The sequence below is a fragment of the Dama dama genome, chromosome 5 (assembly GCF_033118175.1).
Source record: "Dama dama isolate Ldn47 chromosome 5, ASM3311817v1, whole genome shotgun sequence".
In the NCBI taxonomy this organism is placed as follows: Eukaryota; Metazoa; Chordata; class Mammalia; order Artiodactyla; family Cervidae; genus Dama; species Dama dama.
This window is the reverse complement of record NC_083685.1, coordinates 2,686,449-2,704,381: the sequence shown is the minus strand read 5'-3', so window position 1 is coordinate 2,704,381 and position 17,933 is coordinate 2,686,449. Positions and strand designations below refer to the sequence as shown.

The following is a 17,933-nucleotide window of genomic DNA, read 5'->3' as shown; positions in this document are numbered from 1 at the left end:
CCCCGTGTTCACAGTGGGAGAGGGATGCAGGCAAGGTCCCTTTGTCACCTTCTACGTCATTTTAAAATGTTCCCTGTTGTGTTATTTGGCAGTTTCAACATTTTGTAGTGAACTATGGAAACTGATATTGTTTCAGGTTTTGTGGCTTCGTTAGTTGTTCCTTTCCTTTATGTGACCACTTCTTCCATCTAAAAACTTGAGATATATGAAATCACATATTTCCCAAAGCTATCATCAGTACATTTGTACAATAAGAAAAGAATTAACTAGGAATATCATAATTTTTACATCTATGAGTCGAGGTTCTCAAACAACTCTGACAAAAATCATGTGAATTTTATTAAACAGCTACTTTAGCATTAAATCTAACATGAATACAAAATAAGAATAGTATTTAACATTTTTAATGTTAAAGAAATAAGCGATGAACAAGCCTTTTCTTAAAAAAAGAAGAGATGAACAAGACTTTTCCCGTCTCTTCCGCACACGTTAACACTTGAGATGTCTGAGCTCTTTCTCGTCCTCGTTGCCCCCACATCCCTCCTCCTCCCGAGTCCATCGGCTCCACAGCAGAACCACAGGGAAGGGAGTTTTACAGTGTCCACGATGCTCAGCACACCTACATGTTCACACACAGTTCTTTTCTATTTCCAATGATGAGACATGTATGCCAGCTTTGTTGGAACTGAACTTACAAGCTATCATCATTGCGTGATGACATGGTGACCTTTTCCCCTACAGGTCTATTGAAGCTACTCCACATTGTCATGGTTTTTCTAGCACAGGAGGCCGTCACCCCAGGCCTGTCTCTGCATGTCACTCTCAACCCCCAGCCCTGATTCACCAGCGCTGGGACTAGGGACACTTTACAAGATGGTGTTCAAGGGCCACGCCTTTCCCTTCACACCAGACACAGGCTCTGGGATTTCCTCCTGGGCTCAGGGCTGGAGGGACAAGGACGGACAGCATCACACAGGTGGGACGCGGCGGTTCCCTGAGAAGGACGGAGAGTGTTCTAAAGATGGGCTCAGGTTTGGGAAAGGCTAGATGAGTGCAGCAAGAGAGGAAGACTTGCAAACTCCTCCTTCAGCCTCAGATACTCTGGGGGGGAGGTGAAGGACCGAAATCACCAAGGTCATGGGAGCACATTTGCTGAAAGACGTCGCCCCATCACTCAGGGGTTCCTTCCTGTTCTGTCCCCGCTCTGTGTGAGGTCCAGCATCGGCCTCCTTCAAGTCCCCCCACCCCAGGGGAACTCAGGTGCCCTGGGCAGGGAGAGGAGGAAGTGATTTGCATGAGGCCCCTCCTCCTCCTGATGGGCTGGAGGCATGAAAAGGCCCAGGACCCCACCTCCAGCCAAGGAGGCTGAGGAGCCCACGTCCTGGGAGGGTCCCCACCATGGCCTGGACGGTGTTTCTGCTTGGGCTCCTCACTTACGGCTCAGGTCAGGGGCTGGGACTCTGCACCCTTGGGCCACCTCTATGCAGGGTCTCAGGGCCCTTGTCTTGATAATAACACCTGTCTCTCTCTTGTCACTCTTAGGGGTTGATGCTCAGACTGTGGTCCAGGAGCCAGCACTGTCAGTGTCTCCAGGAGGGACGGTCACCCTCACCTGTGGCCTCAGCTCTGGGTCAGTCACTACCAGTAACTACCCTGGCTGGTTCCAGCAGACCCCAGGCCAGGCTCCCAGAACTCTTATCTACTATACAAACAGCCGCCTCTCTGGGATCCCTGATCGCTTCTCTGGCTCCATCTCTGGGAACAAAGCCACCCTCACCATCACGGGGGCCCAGCCTGAGGACGAGGCTGTCTATTACTGTGCTCTATACACCGGTAGTTACAATAATACCACAGTGATGCAACCTCATGGGGAAGCACCACCAAAACCTGCTGTTGTGCTCAGAGGGGTCAGCGCTTTGAGGCGGGAGAGGCAGAGAGAGGGCGGAAATGCTCAGCAGCCCGTGGGGAGGGGGCTCTGGGGTCCCATCTCCTTCCAGCGGTTCGTGGCCCCGCGCCTGCTCCTGTCTCTCCTCTGAGGTGTCTAGCTCTTAAGGGGACACCTCTCTGCCCATAAAGATGTGGAAGGGAATCAGGTCCACATTTTATCAACAACACTGAGAGTCAGAGTCCCCAGTACAACCAGCATGACTCTCCTTGCTGACGTTGATGAGGACCCTTGATGACCTCTAGGGCTGGAAGATGAAATCCAGCAACTGCACCCTGACAGGGGTCTCAGCTTCACTGTACGGGGAACTGGTCTCCCTGCCCCTCCTGGCTGAAGCGGGCAGGGCCCCATGACCCTGGGGGTCAGGTGCCACTGGGGCTCCAGCCCATCACAGCCTCCAGTCTGAGCCTGGCCAGGAGTCAGGCTGGTCAGCTCTCCAGGTCCCCATCCCAGACCTTGGCAGCCAAGGAGGGGCTGAACTTCTAGGCCACACTCCAGCTTGAGAATGACCAGGGGGACAAGCCGGGCTCGTCTGTCCCCCGCTGACTCTGCCAAGGGTTGTGCAGGGAATTAGAGACAATACTGTCAGTGACACAGCCAGGAGCTCAAGGAGCCGATGCGTGGAATGTGGTCAAGGTCCCTGTGAGTGAATCTGAGGCTGTAGAAACATATGCATCCTCAGAGGCTCCAAAACTTAGTAACAAACGGATTTCAGGGTTTCAGCAAGAGGATGTTATTTCCCTGGCTTTTCTTTTCTCTTCCATTAGAAGGAGGTTGTCATAACCTCAGAAGGTCAGACCTCGAGTGGCCGGTCCTCTGGGTCAGCAGCCTCTACCTCCCCCTTCCTCTGACCTTGACACGCACCCGGACCTCGGACCTGAGTGCCCTTCTGTCCCTGCAGGGAGGCCACCTCACTTGCCCTCACATCTCAACTGAGCCCTCCCAGTTTTGTCCAGGCCCCTATGCTGTGTTCCCTCCCAGGATACCGGGACAGGACTGGGGTCCTCCCAGCGTGGAGACCCCAGGGCATCAGCACTGGCTCGGGAGGGGAGCTGAAACCAGGGGAGCCTGAGGGACGGTGACCATGGGGTCAGCCCGCTCGCTGCATCAACAGTGCTGAATAGGAGGTGGGGGCGGGCGGTGGGCACTGCGGTCACCCCTCCCCCTGGTGTCCTGAGACCACGGAGCTCACGGGGCTGAGCGACCACCGACCGCAGCGCAGCTGCCCGGCTCAGCCTGGCTGCCCCTCCCTGAGGGCAGCAGGAAGCAGGGAGTGGTCTCAGTGTCCCCCTGGGTGGAAGGAGCTGCTGACAGGAGTTGCCCCAGGCTCCCAGGTGGGGGTCAGCAGCACAGAGAAGTGGGGTCATGACCCCCCTTTGCTGGGCCAGTGGACAGCGGACACATACCATTGATTCATGGACTGTTGGTTGGAAGAATACAGGCAGCCCTTCCGTCCTCCGTTTCCCCACCATGACCACTCCCCGAGCACATCACCAGGGGGCGCTGTGCACCTGCTAAGAACCCGCCGACCCCGAACACACCCGATGGTCCCCTGACCCTGCCCCAGGGCCCACTGGACTGAGCTGGGCGGGACAGCTGGTGCTTCCTCTCAGGGGACAAACTCAGGGCCCGGCCCCCGGGCTCCCGCTGGGAGTGAAGCTGCACACGGCGCCCAGGACCCACAACTGGAGGGTGATGGGCTCAGGGCGTCATCAGGCCCCACCCGCTTCCCCAGGAGCAGAGGAGGGGAGGCCCCCAAGCCCACCCCTTGCACCGCTCCGCCTCCCCGCAGCCTCCTCTGCTGCTCCCCTGCTCTTTCCTAAGAGCACCCCTCTGACCCATGACTTTCCTCTCAGGCCCTGGGCTCCTCTCCCCAACCCTTCACCAGTGCCCTCCTCCTGCAGACCAAGGGCCCTCTACCAGCAGGGGCCGGGGTCCAGTCTTCCTTGACCAGACGCTCACCTCCTTGTCCTCCCTTGCGGCCTCTCTAGCCCTCCTACCGGAGAAGCCTCAGATCTCCAGACACTCAGGTGTGAGCCCAGGTCACCCCTCCCGGCCAGGGCTCACACAGCTGCCTTACCGGGCCCTCCTTACCTCAGCTTATGGTCCTGTGGGCCCTTCTGAGTGTCCGAGATCAGCAGACCTGACCCGTCACGCACTTTCCCTCAACTCAGCTCTGAGGTGACCTATGGCTCCCGTACCTCAGCCCGCCCTGTTTCACAAGCTGCTCAGAGACGAACTCTCCCCAGCGGAGATGCAATATGTGGCAGAAAGAGCTGGTTCTAGCCCTGCCTCACTCAAAGTCCAAAAAAGTTAAGAATGCAAATATCTTTGTAAAAATATATTTACTGGATAATATTTAAAATTTCCTAGGATACCTATGAAGTCATTTTAAGAAGAACTTTTTAATTTCAAAAAAAGAACTTACATGATAATTGGTTTTCTAAAACTGTACCATTGTGAATGAAAAATTAAAAGAAAACATAGGTTTTCCATCAGTTTAATTCATGCACAGGTTTTAAGGAATGACTGTAGATTTTCACTAATCCATTACCACTTTCTGGTTCATTTAAAATCTCACACACCCAGAATGTAATAGCTATTCCTGTTCAGGGCAAACTACACTGAACCGTCCTTTTCGAGCCAATCACTTCGAACTCTGCCTTCTTTAACCTGCTACTGGGGATGGTTGGTCCTAAGAGCTATTGTGTATCAGGATCCCTGGGGACACACACTGCTCAGAGCCCTTCAGAGTCTCAATAAAAACTGCCAGGAGCATCACCAGGCCTGCTCCCTGCAGCCTGTGCCCTGTGCCCGCAGGAGAGACGCCCAGGAGGGGTCAGTTCATAAGACAGGACATGGGCACGGGGTCCAGTGTGGGGAAAGCTTCACACACAGCAAGTTCTGTTCAGTTCAGTAGCTCAGTCGCGTCCGATGTGTGACCCCGTGGACTGCAGCACGCCAGCCCTCCCTGTCCATCACCAACTCGTGGAGTTTACTGAAACTCATGTCCATTGAATCGGTGATGCCATCCAACCATCCCATCCTCTGTCACCCCCTTCTCCTCCTTCCTTCAGTCTTTCCCAGCACCAGGGTCTTCTCAAATGAGTCAGTTCTTAGCCTCAGGTGGCCAAAGTATTGGAGTTTCAGCTTCAACATCAGTCCTTCCAATGAACACCCAGGGCTGATCTCCTTTAGGATTGACTGGTTGGATCTCCTTGCAGTCCAAGGGACTCTCAAGAGTCTTCTCCAACACCACAGTTCAAAAGCATCATTTCTTCAGTGCTCAGCTTTCTTCACAGTCCAACTCTCAACTTTTCCATGACTACTGGGAAAACCATAGCTTTGACTAGACAGACCTTTGTTGGCAAAGTAATGTGTCTGCTTTCTAATATACTGTCTAGGTTGGTCATAGCTTTTCTTCCAAGGAGCCAGCGTCTTTTAATTTCATGGCTGCAGTCACCATCTGCTGTGATTTTGGAGCACCAAAAAATAAAGTCTGTCACTGTTTCCACTGTTTCCCCATCTATTTGCCATGAAGTGATGGGACCAGATGCCATGATCTTAGTTTTCTAAATGTTGGGTTTTAATCCAACTTTTTCACTCTCCTCTTTCACTTCCATCAAGAGGCTCTTTAGCTCACACACACAGTGAAGATCCAGGCGTTTAGGAATGCAGAGTCCCACCTCAGGCCTCTCTCCACACGTTCACCCCCTCCTCAGAGAAGTGTCCCCTCTTCCTCAGGGCTGAGGGGACACACAGGGGAAGGAGGACTCTGCCCCCCAGGGGGAAGGCCCACAGAGGAGGGCCCCTGCTGTCCTGCACAGAAGGAGACCCACCTTCCCGCTCCGGGGCCGGCACTGCCCTGACCTGATCCTGATCTGAGAGGAATCTGCATCTCAGACGCCTCTCGGTCCTGACCCCTGAGCAGTCACGGAAGCCATGAACAGACTCACCATGAGGATTTGAGGGGAGCCCATGATGGCCCTGAGCTCACGGGGACACAGGAGGCGTACCTGGCCTGGTGCTAAAGAGGGGACAGCGCCCAGAGCAGAGGGCAGGATCTGTTCTTGAGGGCTCTGGTCTCCAGGTCACAGGATGTGTGTCTGGGCCTGGATGAGGGGCGGGGGGCGCTCGGGGTCCATTCCTGAAGATGGCTGGCGGGAGGCATGATGGACCCCCTGACAGAACTCCCTGACGAGGCCTGGTGGCCTCTGCTCAGGGCTCCCAGCTGTGACCTCCCACTGCTGGGGCCCACAGAGCCCCACCCCTGACAACACTCTGGCCGCCCTCAGGCATAGAGACCGGGCCCAGGGCCCAGGAAGGGGTCAGTGTGATGCACGGGATCGTCTGCATGAAAGGACCCTCCCCTCTCAGAGCATGAAGAGGGGAAGGAGCGGTGTGGGGACGCTCTGCTCAGCTGTGGGGCCACAGAAGGCAGGACGCGCTGACCATGTCCACCATGGCCTGGTCCCCTCTGCTCCTCACCCCGGTCACTCTCTGCACAGGTGACTGGATGGGGGACAGGGGAAGGGTCTTGGGAAGACACAGGGGCCGGGCTCCATTCTCTAGTGTCTGGACCCCAGAGTCACCATCTCTTTCTCTCCCCCTTCCAGGATCCGGGCCCAGGCCATGCTGACTCAGCCGCTCTCTGTGCCCGGCACAGAGGGTTGGAACAGAAGGTCCCCATCTCTTGTGCTGGAAACAGGAGTAACACTGGGGGTCATTATGTGAGCTGGAACCAACAGCTCCCAGGATCGGCCCACAGACTCCTGACTGGTGAAAACAGCAAACGACTCTCAGGGGTCCCAGATCGATTCTCTGCCTCGAAGTCTGGCAAGTCGGCCTCTCTGATCACTTCAGTTCAGGCTGAGGGCAACACTGATTATTACTGTTTCTCATGGGCTGATGGCTTGAAAGTGCATGGTGCTTCAGGCCAGAGTGGAAGGAGACAAAAACCTGCTTCCCCCACAGCCAGGGGCTCCCAGGGCAAGGTGTTTGCCCCTCCCTTGCTGGAGTCCCTGAGACCACGGAACCCAGGGGACTAAGTGTCCCCTGACTCAGCACATCTGCCCCCTCAGCTCGACTCCCCTCCCCAGGGCAGCATCTCACAAGGGGTGGTCACACACCCCCTGGATGAAGGAGCTGCTGACAGCAGTTGCCCCCGGTTCCCAGGTCGGAGTCAGCAGCACAGAGCAGGGGGGTCAGTGCCGCCCTTGCTGGGTCAGTGGGCAGTGAACACACATCCCTGACCTTCCGCCACAGAAGGATCTCCTGTTAAAGGAAAAGGAAATGGAACTCAGAGTTTCTTCAAGTAATTTCCACACAGTCCAGGATCCAGTAAAAATTGTCACTTCTATCAAGAACCTGGAAATTAAATATTGACGGGAAGTGAGACGGCATAGACATCAACGCTGAGATGCCTCAGATGATGAAATCAGGTGGCAGTATTTTTAGAGACAATTCATCAAATCTATTTGATGAGCAAATACAAACACTCCTGGGTCCAAAGGAAAAGGAGATAAATGGAGGGGAAAAAAAAAAGAATCATGAGAAAAGGTAGTCAGAATCATTTGAAAACAAAATACATGAAAATAAAAGAGAATTTTCTGTATGTTATCAAAGACACATAACACTTATTATTTAATTCATTTATTTGTTTATTGACAGAGCATTTGGTGACAGGAAAAAAGGCAACCCCTCCTTCTTCATAAGGCTTCCCGGGTGTCACTAGTGGTAAGGAAGCCTCCTGCCAACGCAAGAGTCATAAGAGATGTGGGTTCTGTCCCTGGGTTGGGAAGATCTTCTGGTGCAAGAAACGGCAACCCACTTCAGTGTTCTTGTCTAGAGGATCCCGTGGACAGAGGAGCCTGGTGGACTACAGTCCATGGGGTCACAAGAGTCAGGCAGGATTGAGCCATCAAGCTACTGAGCAGCGCCTTGCTCACAATCTCACCACCATGACTGTTCCCTGAGTGCGTCATCAGGGGGAGCTGTGCACCAGCTCGGAACTGGCAAAGCCTCAACACACCCCCGTGGTCCCCTGACCTGGGCCTGCACCGGGCTCAGTGGCCTGAGTTGGACAAGACAGCAGGTGCTTCCTCTCAGGGGACAGACTCAGAGCCGCGGCCCCCAGGCCTCCTCCTGGGAGTGACGCTGCCCACGGGACCGAGCACCCAGAATTGGAGGGTGAAGGGGTGAGGTGGTCATCAGTCCCCATCCTCTTCCCAGAAACAGGGGAGGGGAGGAGCCCCCAGAGCCCACCCCGTGCACCCCTCCAGCTCTGCTCAGCCTGCTCCTGCTCCTCCTCATCTCTTTGCTAAGAGCCTGCCCTCCCGCTCCCCTCATTCCTGACTTTCCCCAATCCTGAGCCTCTCTCTCTACAAACCTGCACTGGTGACTTCCATGGTCATGACCAAGCTCAGTCTGTCAGAAGGTCATGGATGTGTTTCCAGATCTTCCTGAACTGGACACTAACTTCCTCCACCCCTCCTTGAATCTCACTAACCCTTCGTTCCCGGGAAGCCTCAGGTCTCTGGCTCTATGTGTGACCGCAGTTTGTTTCTTCCCTGCTCCTCCCCAGGTTCCCCTTGTTTCCCAAGAGATCCATGAAGCCCTCTAGTAGCTGATTTATCCCGTGAATGCTCACACTCCGATCTCTGTGCCCTTTAGTGAGGAATCATGTTGGGAGAGAAACCCTTGTCCTGAGATCTGGAAAATGATTCCTGGCTGAGGAGTGTCTCTGCTCAGCTGCTGTGGGATTGATTTTATGCACAGTGAGCAGAGAAGCTGTTGGGGCCCTCAGCTGGGAAATCAGGCACCCTCCTGGGGCTCTGACCCAGGGGCCATCACTGCTGCTCCATCTGGATCACGTCTAAGTCAGTTTGCTCCCCGTGGTCACGTCTCAGTTTCCTGAGGACAACTGATCTGCCTTGTCATGGCCTGTGTCTCATCTCAGACCTGAGACGGACCCGTGGCTCTGATAACTCAGCCTGCCCTGTTTTCACAGATAGAGCTTCCCGCTAAGACACGAAAATCCCTCAGTGGAGATGCCGTAAGTGTTAGAGAGACTGGTTCCGGCCCTGCCTCACTCAGAGTCCAATACAATTAAGAATGCCAATATCTTTGTAAAAATGTTCTTTTACTTAATAATAAAATTTCATAAGATACTGTCATGTGATTTAGTTAAAATTATCTTATTTGATGAACAGAACCTACAAAGAAAATGATGTTTTAGAAGCAGTACCATGGCAATGCAAAATTAAAACAGAACCAGAGTCGAACACAACTTAGCGACTGAACATTTCCTTCAGTTATATTTATGCACCTATTTAAAGTTGTGACCTTAGATTTTCACTAGTCCATGAACACATTTTGGTTCATTTAAAATCTCAAAGTCAAACACCCACAGTGTAACATGCACAGGCACTATAGGGTGAACTAGCTTGGCTGTTCTTTTCCAACCAAACACTTTCTGAACTGTGTCATGTCAAAACCAGTATTGGGAGAGTTGACTTGAAGAGTTCTGATCACCGGGTAACAGGAAGTGTGTCTGGACGGGACACCAGGGGGCTTTCCCAGGCTGTTCTGAAGGGTCCCGAACCCACAGTGTAACACGGAGTGGGGGGTGGTCATTTGCAAGAATGGCCCCCAGTGGTGACCTCCGACTCCCAAGCCCCACACACCGCACCCCTGATCTGGCTACCCCGAGGGACAGGGACCTGACCCAGGGCCCAGGGAGGTGACAGAGACCTGGTGGGGGGGGTTCATTTGCATGAAAGGCCCCTCCCCCTCTCAGAGCATGAAGAGGGGAAGGAGCGGTGTGGGGATGCTCTGCTCAGCTGTAGGGCCACAGAAGGCAGGACACCCTGACCATGTCCACCATGGCCTGGTCCCGTCTGCTTCTCACCCTGGTCGCTCTCTACACAGGTGACTGGATGGGGGGACAGGGGAAGGGTCTTGGGAAGACTCACAGGCCCTGCTCCCTGCTCTCGTGTCTGGTCCCCAGAGTCACCATCTCTCTCTCTCCCCATTCCAGGATCCTGGGCCCAGGATGTGCTGACTCAGCCACCCTCCGTGTCCGGGTCCCCGGGTCAGACGGTCACCATCTCCTGCACTGGGAGCAGCAACAGCATTGGCTATGGCAATTATCTGAACTGGTACCAACAGATCCCAGGATCGGGCCCCAGAAGCCTTATCTATGGTACTACCATTCGATACTCGGGTGTCCCCGACCGGTTCTCCGGCTCCAGTTCTGGCAACACAGCCACCCTGACCATCACTTCGCTCCAGGCTGAAGACGAGGGGGATTATTACTGTGCACCTTACGGAAGTAGTAGCTATGAAGATTGCACAGTGCTCCAGGCCTGGGGGAAGTGAGACAAAAACCTGCTCTGCTCCTGACATGGGCCTCCCAGGGCTGAACCATCTCTGTCAAAGCAGACACTGTAGCAACAGCTGTGAAATGGACATAAATCTTATTTCATTTCACACGGTGGGAACAAGAACGTTTGGCCGTACTTTACAGCTTACTGCCAAAGTTTTCACCCCAACGCCCTCACCTGCTCTTCCCAGTCCTTCTGCTCCACGTGACACCATTAAGTGGAAAGCAAATTTGTTCAAACCAGCAATTTCAAACCAACTTATTCAAACACTATCATTTTAATTTCTGATCTTGAGTAGTGTGTTTTCCTATTATTTTCAACTGATAATTTAGAAGAATCTCAACTTAATGGCCGTATTGTTAGCTGTCGTCTCTAAGGTTGCAGGTATATGAATTCTGCCCCTGGTTATTCTTGGTTTCTCTCACACAGGATAGCTAAGCCCCTAGAGCTGGTTGGTGTGGGCGTCCACACCGCAGCCCTGATGCCCTGGACTGTGACACCATCAGTGGTGTGTCACGGCCCGTGTGTGGGGAGACCCCTGTCCCCGCCAGACCACAGGTGACGCTGTGGCTTCCCACACCCTGAGCAGGGACATCACTGTCGCCGCTGTGCTCTATACTGGGACCAGCAGGAGCCAGCGACGCCTCCTCAGTCCTCCTGTCCTACCACTCAGACTCCAGGAAGAACCAGGCTCCGGGGTCCCCCGCGGGTTTTCAGTATCCAAAGGTGCCTCGTACGACACAGGGCTCCTGCTCGTCTCTATGCTGGAGCCTGAGGACGTGGCTGACTCTGACCGTGCAGGCTGGTACAACAGGGCTTCTCACAGAGACACAGGCAGATGGAAACCGGGACGAGAACCTCAGCCTGTCAGGGGCTTGTTCTTAGAGAACTGTCAAATTTTAAATAAATTCCCCAGAATCAATGAATTCCTGGGGCATGTTCTAGTTCATAATAATTGTACTCCCAATTGTTCAGTCATTTTCTGCTGAAAATGTAAACAGATTCTGATACCACTGAAGTGCACCCCGATCATCCATGTGGACAAGAGAGCCGTGGAGCTGAGCTCCCTCCCCTGAGATCAGGAGCAGGAGGCTTTCCCAGATGCGCCTTCAGCAGAGTCTGTGGACCATCCCAGCAGGCGGATTGCCCCCCAGGGCGTGAACTCTGCTCCTGAAAGTTCAGAGCAGTGACCCTGAGGAGTGAGGGGCACCAGTGATACATCGCAGGATGCAGGGAACCCCGGGAGTGGTTCTCCTGGCCCACACCTGCTGGCTGTGTCCTGCCCTCCCCTCCTCTCCTCTCCATGCCATCGGAGCATTTCCTACTTCAGAGTCGGGGTGGTCTGTGGACTGTCAGGAGCAGGGGCTCCACATATATGCCCACGTCCCTCTGCTTAGATGCCCCTGATGAGCGCAGATCCGAGAGCACCATCTCCTGCAGAGGGAGCAGTGGGGACACGGGATCCCCATGGCAATGATGACCAGGGATTCCAGGCAAAGCGCTGCCTTTGTGACCAGGACAGAGGTGAGGGACACTGAGAGGTTCAGCCCTGCTCTCTGGCTGCTGGTGGGTCCACACGCCCTCCTGGATCACTTTGGACCCCATCCTGATTAGGAGGCTGGTCATCAGTGTCACACACCTAATCACTAACCACAGCCACAAGGAATTCCCGTGTGATGGGGATGTCTGATGGAAGTTTGCCCTCTACTCCAGGGTGGGACCCATCACTGCCCTGAGCCTGACGGTGCCCTCAGCAGTGCTGGGTTAGGTCTCTGCTGCCACTTGTGCTGTTAAATCCAAGCAGTCTCACCTCCTATCCAGGTGCATCTTTATGGGGTCCATGAAATTGTCTCCCTTTCTCTCTGGTCTCCAAATCCTAGCAGAATGCCCATGTGCCCAGATACACAGGGTCCCTCACAGGTACTGAGCAGGATGCTGAGGAAGGAAAGCCCAGCATCTGTGCCCTGGAGCCCCAGGGGGCCTCTCCCATCCCCCGAACATTCTTCTCCTGCTCCAGGCTTTGTGCTCTGCCTCAACCCTGACCCTTAGGGAAGCTGGGTCCTCCCTTTCCCCAGGGATTGCTGCCCTCCTCTCCAGGTACTGGGAGACCCTCCCCAGTAGGACACGCCTCTCAGACTCCACACTTGCCCATATCCTTGTCTTTTGCCTCATGGTCTCTCCCACTTTTCCCTCCCTGGTTCCTTGTTTGAGATGATATTGGATAAATGTCACTATTTTGGACACAGACCTTATAAACCCACCTCCATTAAATCTCCATGGATTCTAACAACTGAAGGTTAGAAGGTTAGACTTCACCATGTCCAGTGAAGATCAGGTAATGGTCATAAGGGTTTTTCAACCAGAGATGAAACAAGAGCCCAGACAAGGATGAGATTCCCATTTATAGGCATAATCTTTTATACCAAACATTTAATATAGAAAGCTTACAAAATTAGTCTAAAAACATCTTTAAATATCTGAGTCAAAAAGAAGTACTGTGAGGACCATGATGAAGGGTAAATGAGAACCCCTGGAAGTGATCAAGAAGAGATTTGTTGTACCTGAGAGCCTCCTATTCTCTTTGCAAAGAGAGAGATAAGAACACAGCCATGCAGTCCAGGCTGGGAAGGTCCCGGGAGGCCCTGCAAATTCAGCCTTGACTACACATCAACCTGAGAAAGAAACTCAGACAGAATCATGACCAGACACAACCCATGGGCACGCTGGGTGTTTGAATCCTGGGACTTAGTTCAGGTGGTTGTGTTCTGGTAGAGAACCCACGAGCTAGGCAGAGCAAACTCAGACATCAAGGAATCTGGAAATTCATTAGTTTACCAGCCTGCCATTTAAGGGTCTGAGGTCATTAGGTACCTGGAAAAATTAATGACCAGGCCCAAACTCGATGAAGGGGATTCATTCTACTGCCCTGGGAGGTGACATCAGAGTGACCCTCCTGCAAGTGTGAGAAAGCCCTTCCAGGAGGCTGTGGAGTGAAGTGGGGGAGGAGGAGGTCTGAGTCCAGCAAGGGGCGCTGTGGGGCTGGTCCTGAGAGCTCAGGGTCCTGGCCAGGCAGGCTGGCACCTCCTCCCCTGGCTCTTGCCCCCGGGGGCAGCAGGGTCCTCACTGGAGGGTGACTCTTCTGAACCTGGGCCCCCAGGGGACATGACAGCTTTCAGTTCAGAGCCACAGGCTTGCATCTCAGTTCCTGCTCCTCTGTCATGGGGTCAGTGCCCAGACCTGACATCCAACCAAAGACAGGGACGGTCATACAGCAAAAATGAACTTCCTTCAGTAACCTCGACCTCCAGGGATACCTGGACAGGGGATGAGAGACCCCTGCAGAGGGGCTGCCCCATTGCCGACAGAACGCCCGGTGTTCACAGTGGAAGAGGGATGAAGGCAAGGACCCTTTGTCACCATCTATGTCATTTAAAAATGTTCCCTGTTGTGTTATTTGGCAATTTCAACATTTTAGAGTGAAATATGGAAATTGATATTGTTTCAGTTTTTGTGGCTCCCTTACTTGTTCCTTCCTGTTATATTAATACTTTATATTAACACTTGTAACATGAAATATATGAAATCACAAGTTCTGTCAAACTGTCATCAATATGTTGGTATAATAAGAAAAGAATTAAGTAGGAATACATATTATTCACCTCTATGAGTTGAGGTTCTCAAACACCTCTGACAAAAATCATGGGAATTTTATTAAACAGCTACTTTAGCAGCAAATCTAACATGAATAGAAACTAAGAATAGTATTTACATTTTTATGTCAAAGAAACAAGAGATGAACAAGACTTTTCCCATCTCTCCCACACACGTTAAAACTTGAGATGTCTGAGCTCCTTCTCGTCCTCGTTGTCCCCACATCCCTCCTCCCTCCCGAGTCCATCAGCTCCACAGCAGAACCGCAGGGAAGGGAGTTTTACAGTGTCCATGATGCTCACCACACCTACCTGTTCACACATGGTGCTTTTCTATTTCTGATGATGAGACATGTATGCCAGCTTTGTTGGAACTGAACTTGCACGCCATCATAACTGCATGAGGACATGGTGACCTTTACCCCTAAAATCCGCGGCTCTGTTGGAAGCTACTCCCCATGGTCATGGCTGTTCATAGCACAGGAGGCTGTCACCCCAAGCCTGGCCCTGTGTCTCTACATGTCACTCCCCACCTCCAGGCCTGGTCCCCCCACCGCTGGGACTACAGACACTTTACAAGATTGTGTTCAAGGGCCACGCCTTACCCTTCACACCAGACACAGGTTCTGGATACTCTACTGGGCTCAGGGCTGGAGTCACAAGGATGGGCAGCATCACAGAGATGGGACACAGCGGTTCCCTGAGAAGGACAGAGAGTGTTCAAAAGATGGGCTCAGGTTTGGGAAAGGCTAGATTATTGGGGAAAGAGAGGACGACTTGCAAACTCCTCCTTCAGCCTCGAACTCTTCAGGGAGTAGATAGAGGACTGAGGTCACCAAGGTCTCGGGAGCACATTTGCTGAAAGACGTCACCCCATCACTCAGGGGCTCCTTCCGGTTCTGTCCCCACTCTGTGTGAGGTCCAGCATCTGTCTCCTTCAAGTCCCCCCAGGGACCTTAGGTGACCTGGGCAGGGAGAGGCAGGAAGTGATTTGCATGAGACCCCTGCTCCTCCTGACAGGCTGGAGGCGTGAAAAGGCCCAGGACCCCATCTCCAGCGCAGGAGGCTGAGGAGCCTGCGTCCCGGGAGGGTCCCCACCATGGCCTGGACGGTGCTTCTGCTCGGGCTGCTGGCTTACAGCTCAGGTCAGGGGTCAGGACTCAGCACCCTTGGGGCACCTCCACGCAGGGTCTCAGGGCACCTCATCACCATAACAACCCCTTTGTCTTCTCTGTCGCTGTTTGGGGTAGAAGCTCAGACTGTGATCCAGGAACCGTCACTGTCAGTGTCTCCAGGAGGGACGGTCACCCTCACCTGTGGACTGAGCTCTGGGTCAGTCACTACGTACAACGAACACAACAGCCACCCCTCTGGGGTCCCTGATCACTTCTCTGCCTCCATCTCTGGAAACAAAGCCACCCTCACCATCACGGGGTCCCAGCCCGAGGACGAGGCTGACTCTCACTGCTTACTGGACAAGGGCAGTGGTTCTTACAGCTGCACAGTGATGGGAGCTCCTGGGGAAGTGCAAATAAAACCTGCCTGTGCTCAGAGGGCTCAGCCTTTAGAGGCAGGAGAGGGCGGAAGTGGTCAGCTCCCCTATGGGGACGGAGGCTCCGGATCCATCCCCTGTCTAGTGGTCCACGGCCCCGCGCCTCCTGCAGTCTCTCCCCAGGTGTGTCCAGGTCTCCAAGAGGATGGGTAGAGGGGCTCAGGTGCACATTTTATCAACAACATAGAGACTCAGAGATCCCCAACAGCCAGCATGACCCTTCTTGTTCAGAGTTTCAAGAGACATACTCAATTTCGTTAACTTGATGATGGAGAATAAAGGAATCCCTAAACACTTCTTTATATGTGTGCAATAGCCTGATCCACAGAACACGTGCTGGTCTGATTATACACCACGTGCTCACAGTCATCGCCCTGAAGCTAATCATGGAAAAGAAGCTTTGAAAGCCTGCAAGTCTGATACTGCCCCAGACAGCTCCTGCTCTCTGGAAGTCTTTTCTCAGACTTCTAGGCTTTTTTTATTTTCAAATCTGACATAGTTTCAATATTTTAAAATGACATATGAAATCTCTATGAATTTTATTGACGACCATATTGGTAGCTTTTTCAGCACACATATCCGGGTATATAGATGTATAAAATGTATATGTATACATGTGGATGCACGTATGCACATGTATTTGACGATGAAAGTGCTGCTCCCTGAGAGGCGGGACAGTCGGTGTCAATCGCTAACTGTGCTCACAGCACACGGCATGGCTGGGTATGCTCCTAGGCTGACGGTGAGCCGGCATCAGCCCGGCCCAGCACCACTTCCACCGAGTGTTGGTCTGTGGGGATCATAAGGGGCGCTGAGGGTCTCCCCAGGGTCTGACCTGTGGGCAGCCCCTGCTGTGTGGCCCCCGCCCCCACCAACTACTAGGTCTGGATGAGTGGGTCTCTGTGTGTGATGGGCACTCAGCAGGGTGTCCTCTCTGGCCTGGGCAGGGTCCCTGCTCACAGGCCACTGTGGATCCCGGGAGATGCTTCCTCCTGGTCGCTCCTGGGGGGCAAACTCTGAATCTCCCTGCCTCAGTCCGATTCGCTAAACTCACCCATCAAAGAGGGGAGTTGAAAGAGATTGTGTCTGTGATTCGGGTAAACAGCAACCACAAGACCATAATAGGACTGAACCCTTGGCGCTTGATAGAGGGGCCATCCTGGGGCCCGCCCTGAGCTGCTCTACGTGGGGCTTGGCCCCACTCGGGGGATGGAAGGACTTGTGTCCTCGCCCTGGAGGAGGAGACCCGGGATGCGGAGGCGGGAGCCCTGAGTGCAGATCTGGGCTCAGAACAGCAGCAGGAAGGGCTGAGTGGCCAGCACTCCAGCCGTGAGTGATCCTGACTCTGAGGTCAGCTCAGCCGGGGTGGGTGAAGGGGAAGCTGTGGGCACAGGGGTGTCTGTGAGGAAGGGCAGGCAGGCCCTGGATGCAGTGGGGGGAGCTTTGAGGGCGCCCCAGTGAATGAGGGAGGTGCAGAGTGTGGCGATGGCACAGCCCGTGATGTCACTTCCCCAGGACCCACCATCTCCAGGGCCCCTCTCCAGGGAGAAGAAGCTTTTGGGAGATCCCGCATCTGTGAGAAAGGGGGAGGTGTCGTCATGTTCCCCACAGACTGTCCCCAGTCCCCTGACGCTTGGTTCTGACATGTGTTTGTGATGGAGGGGTGTGTGTTTGTGTGTGTGTGTGTGTGATGGAGGTGTGTGCATGTGTGTGTGATGGAGCAAGGTGTGTGTGTGTGTGTGTGTGTGTGTGTGTGTGTGTGATGGAGGTGTGTGTGAGAGATGGAGGTGTGTGTGTGTGTGATGGAGGGGTGTGGTGTGTGCGTGTGATGGAGGTGGGTGTGGAGCAGGAAGGGCTGGAGGAATGTCAGGATCACAGCTTCTACTTTGGGGAGAAGGCACAATCTGGGGCCCGCAGGCGAGGCTTCCTCTGTGCTTCCCTAGGACCTCAGTGGCTCAGAAGAACTGGCCCACAGCTGACTCCTAAATATACCCTTTGGGTTTGGTGTAAATTCCGGCTCCCTGATCCTGCTCACCCGTTCCAGTCCATTTTAGTTCACTGATTCCTAAAATGTCTATGTTCACTGCTGCCATTTTCTGTTTGACCACTTCCAATTTGCTTTGATTCATATCTAGAGAAGCATTAAATCCTTTCATGGTGACATCAGATCCTCATGACTAGCAAAAAAACCTTTTGTAAAGTGAGTGCTTAATGGTATTGCGCTCCCCTGTCACCAAAACCTTTTATACTGACCTTCCCCCCTGCCGCTTTGGAGCAGTCTCTCAGAGCTATCTGAGATGGTGCCTCCTGGGCTGCAGTCCTCATTTTGCACTAAATAAAACTTAACTCGCAACTCTCAAGCTGTGCATCCTTTTTAGTTGACAGATTAAACATAATAATGT

At 53.4% G+C, this 17,933-nt stretch overlaps 2 gene segments (V, D, J or C); both read left to right on the top strand.

The window, feature by feature from the left end:
* LOC133057980 (immunoglobulin lambda variable 8-61-like) overlaps positions 1-2,036 on the top strand; it is an 85,312-nt gene extending 83,276 nt beyond the window's left edge. Inside the window, 1 exon segment of the V gene segment in view lies at positions 1,543-2,036. Within this exon segment, the coding sequence occupies positions 1,543-2,036 (494 nt within the window).
* Positions 2,037-9,783: 7,747 nt separating this feature from the next.
* Positions 9,784-10,427, top strand: LOC133055690 (immunoglobulin lambda variable 1-40-like). The segment is given in 2 exon segments: positions 9,784-9,874; positions 9,984-10,427. Coding segments are annotated over 2 exon segments (396 nt in total).
* Positions 10,428-17,933: the final 7,506 nt, after the last annotated feature.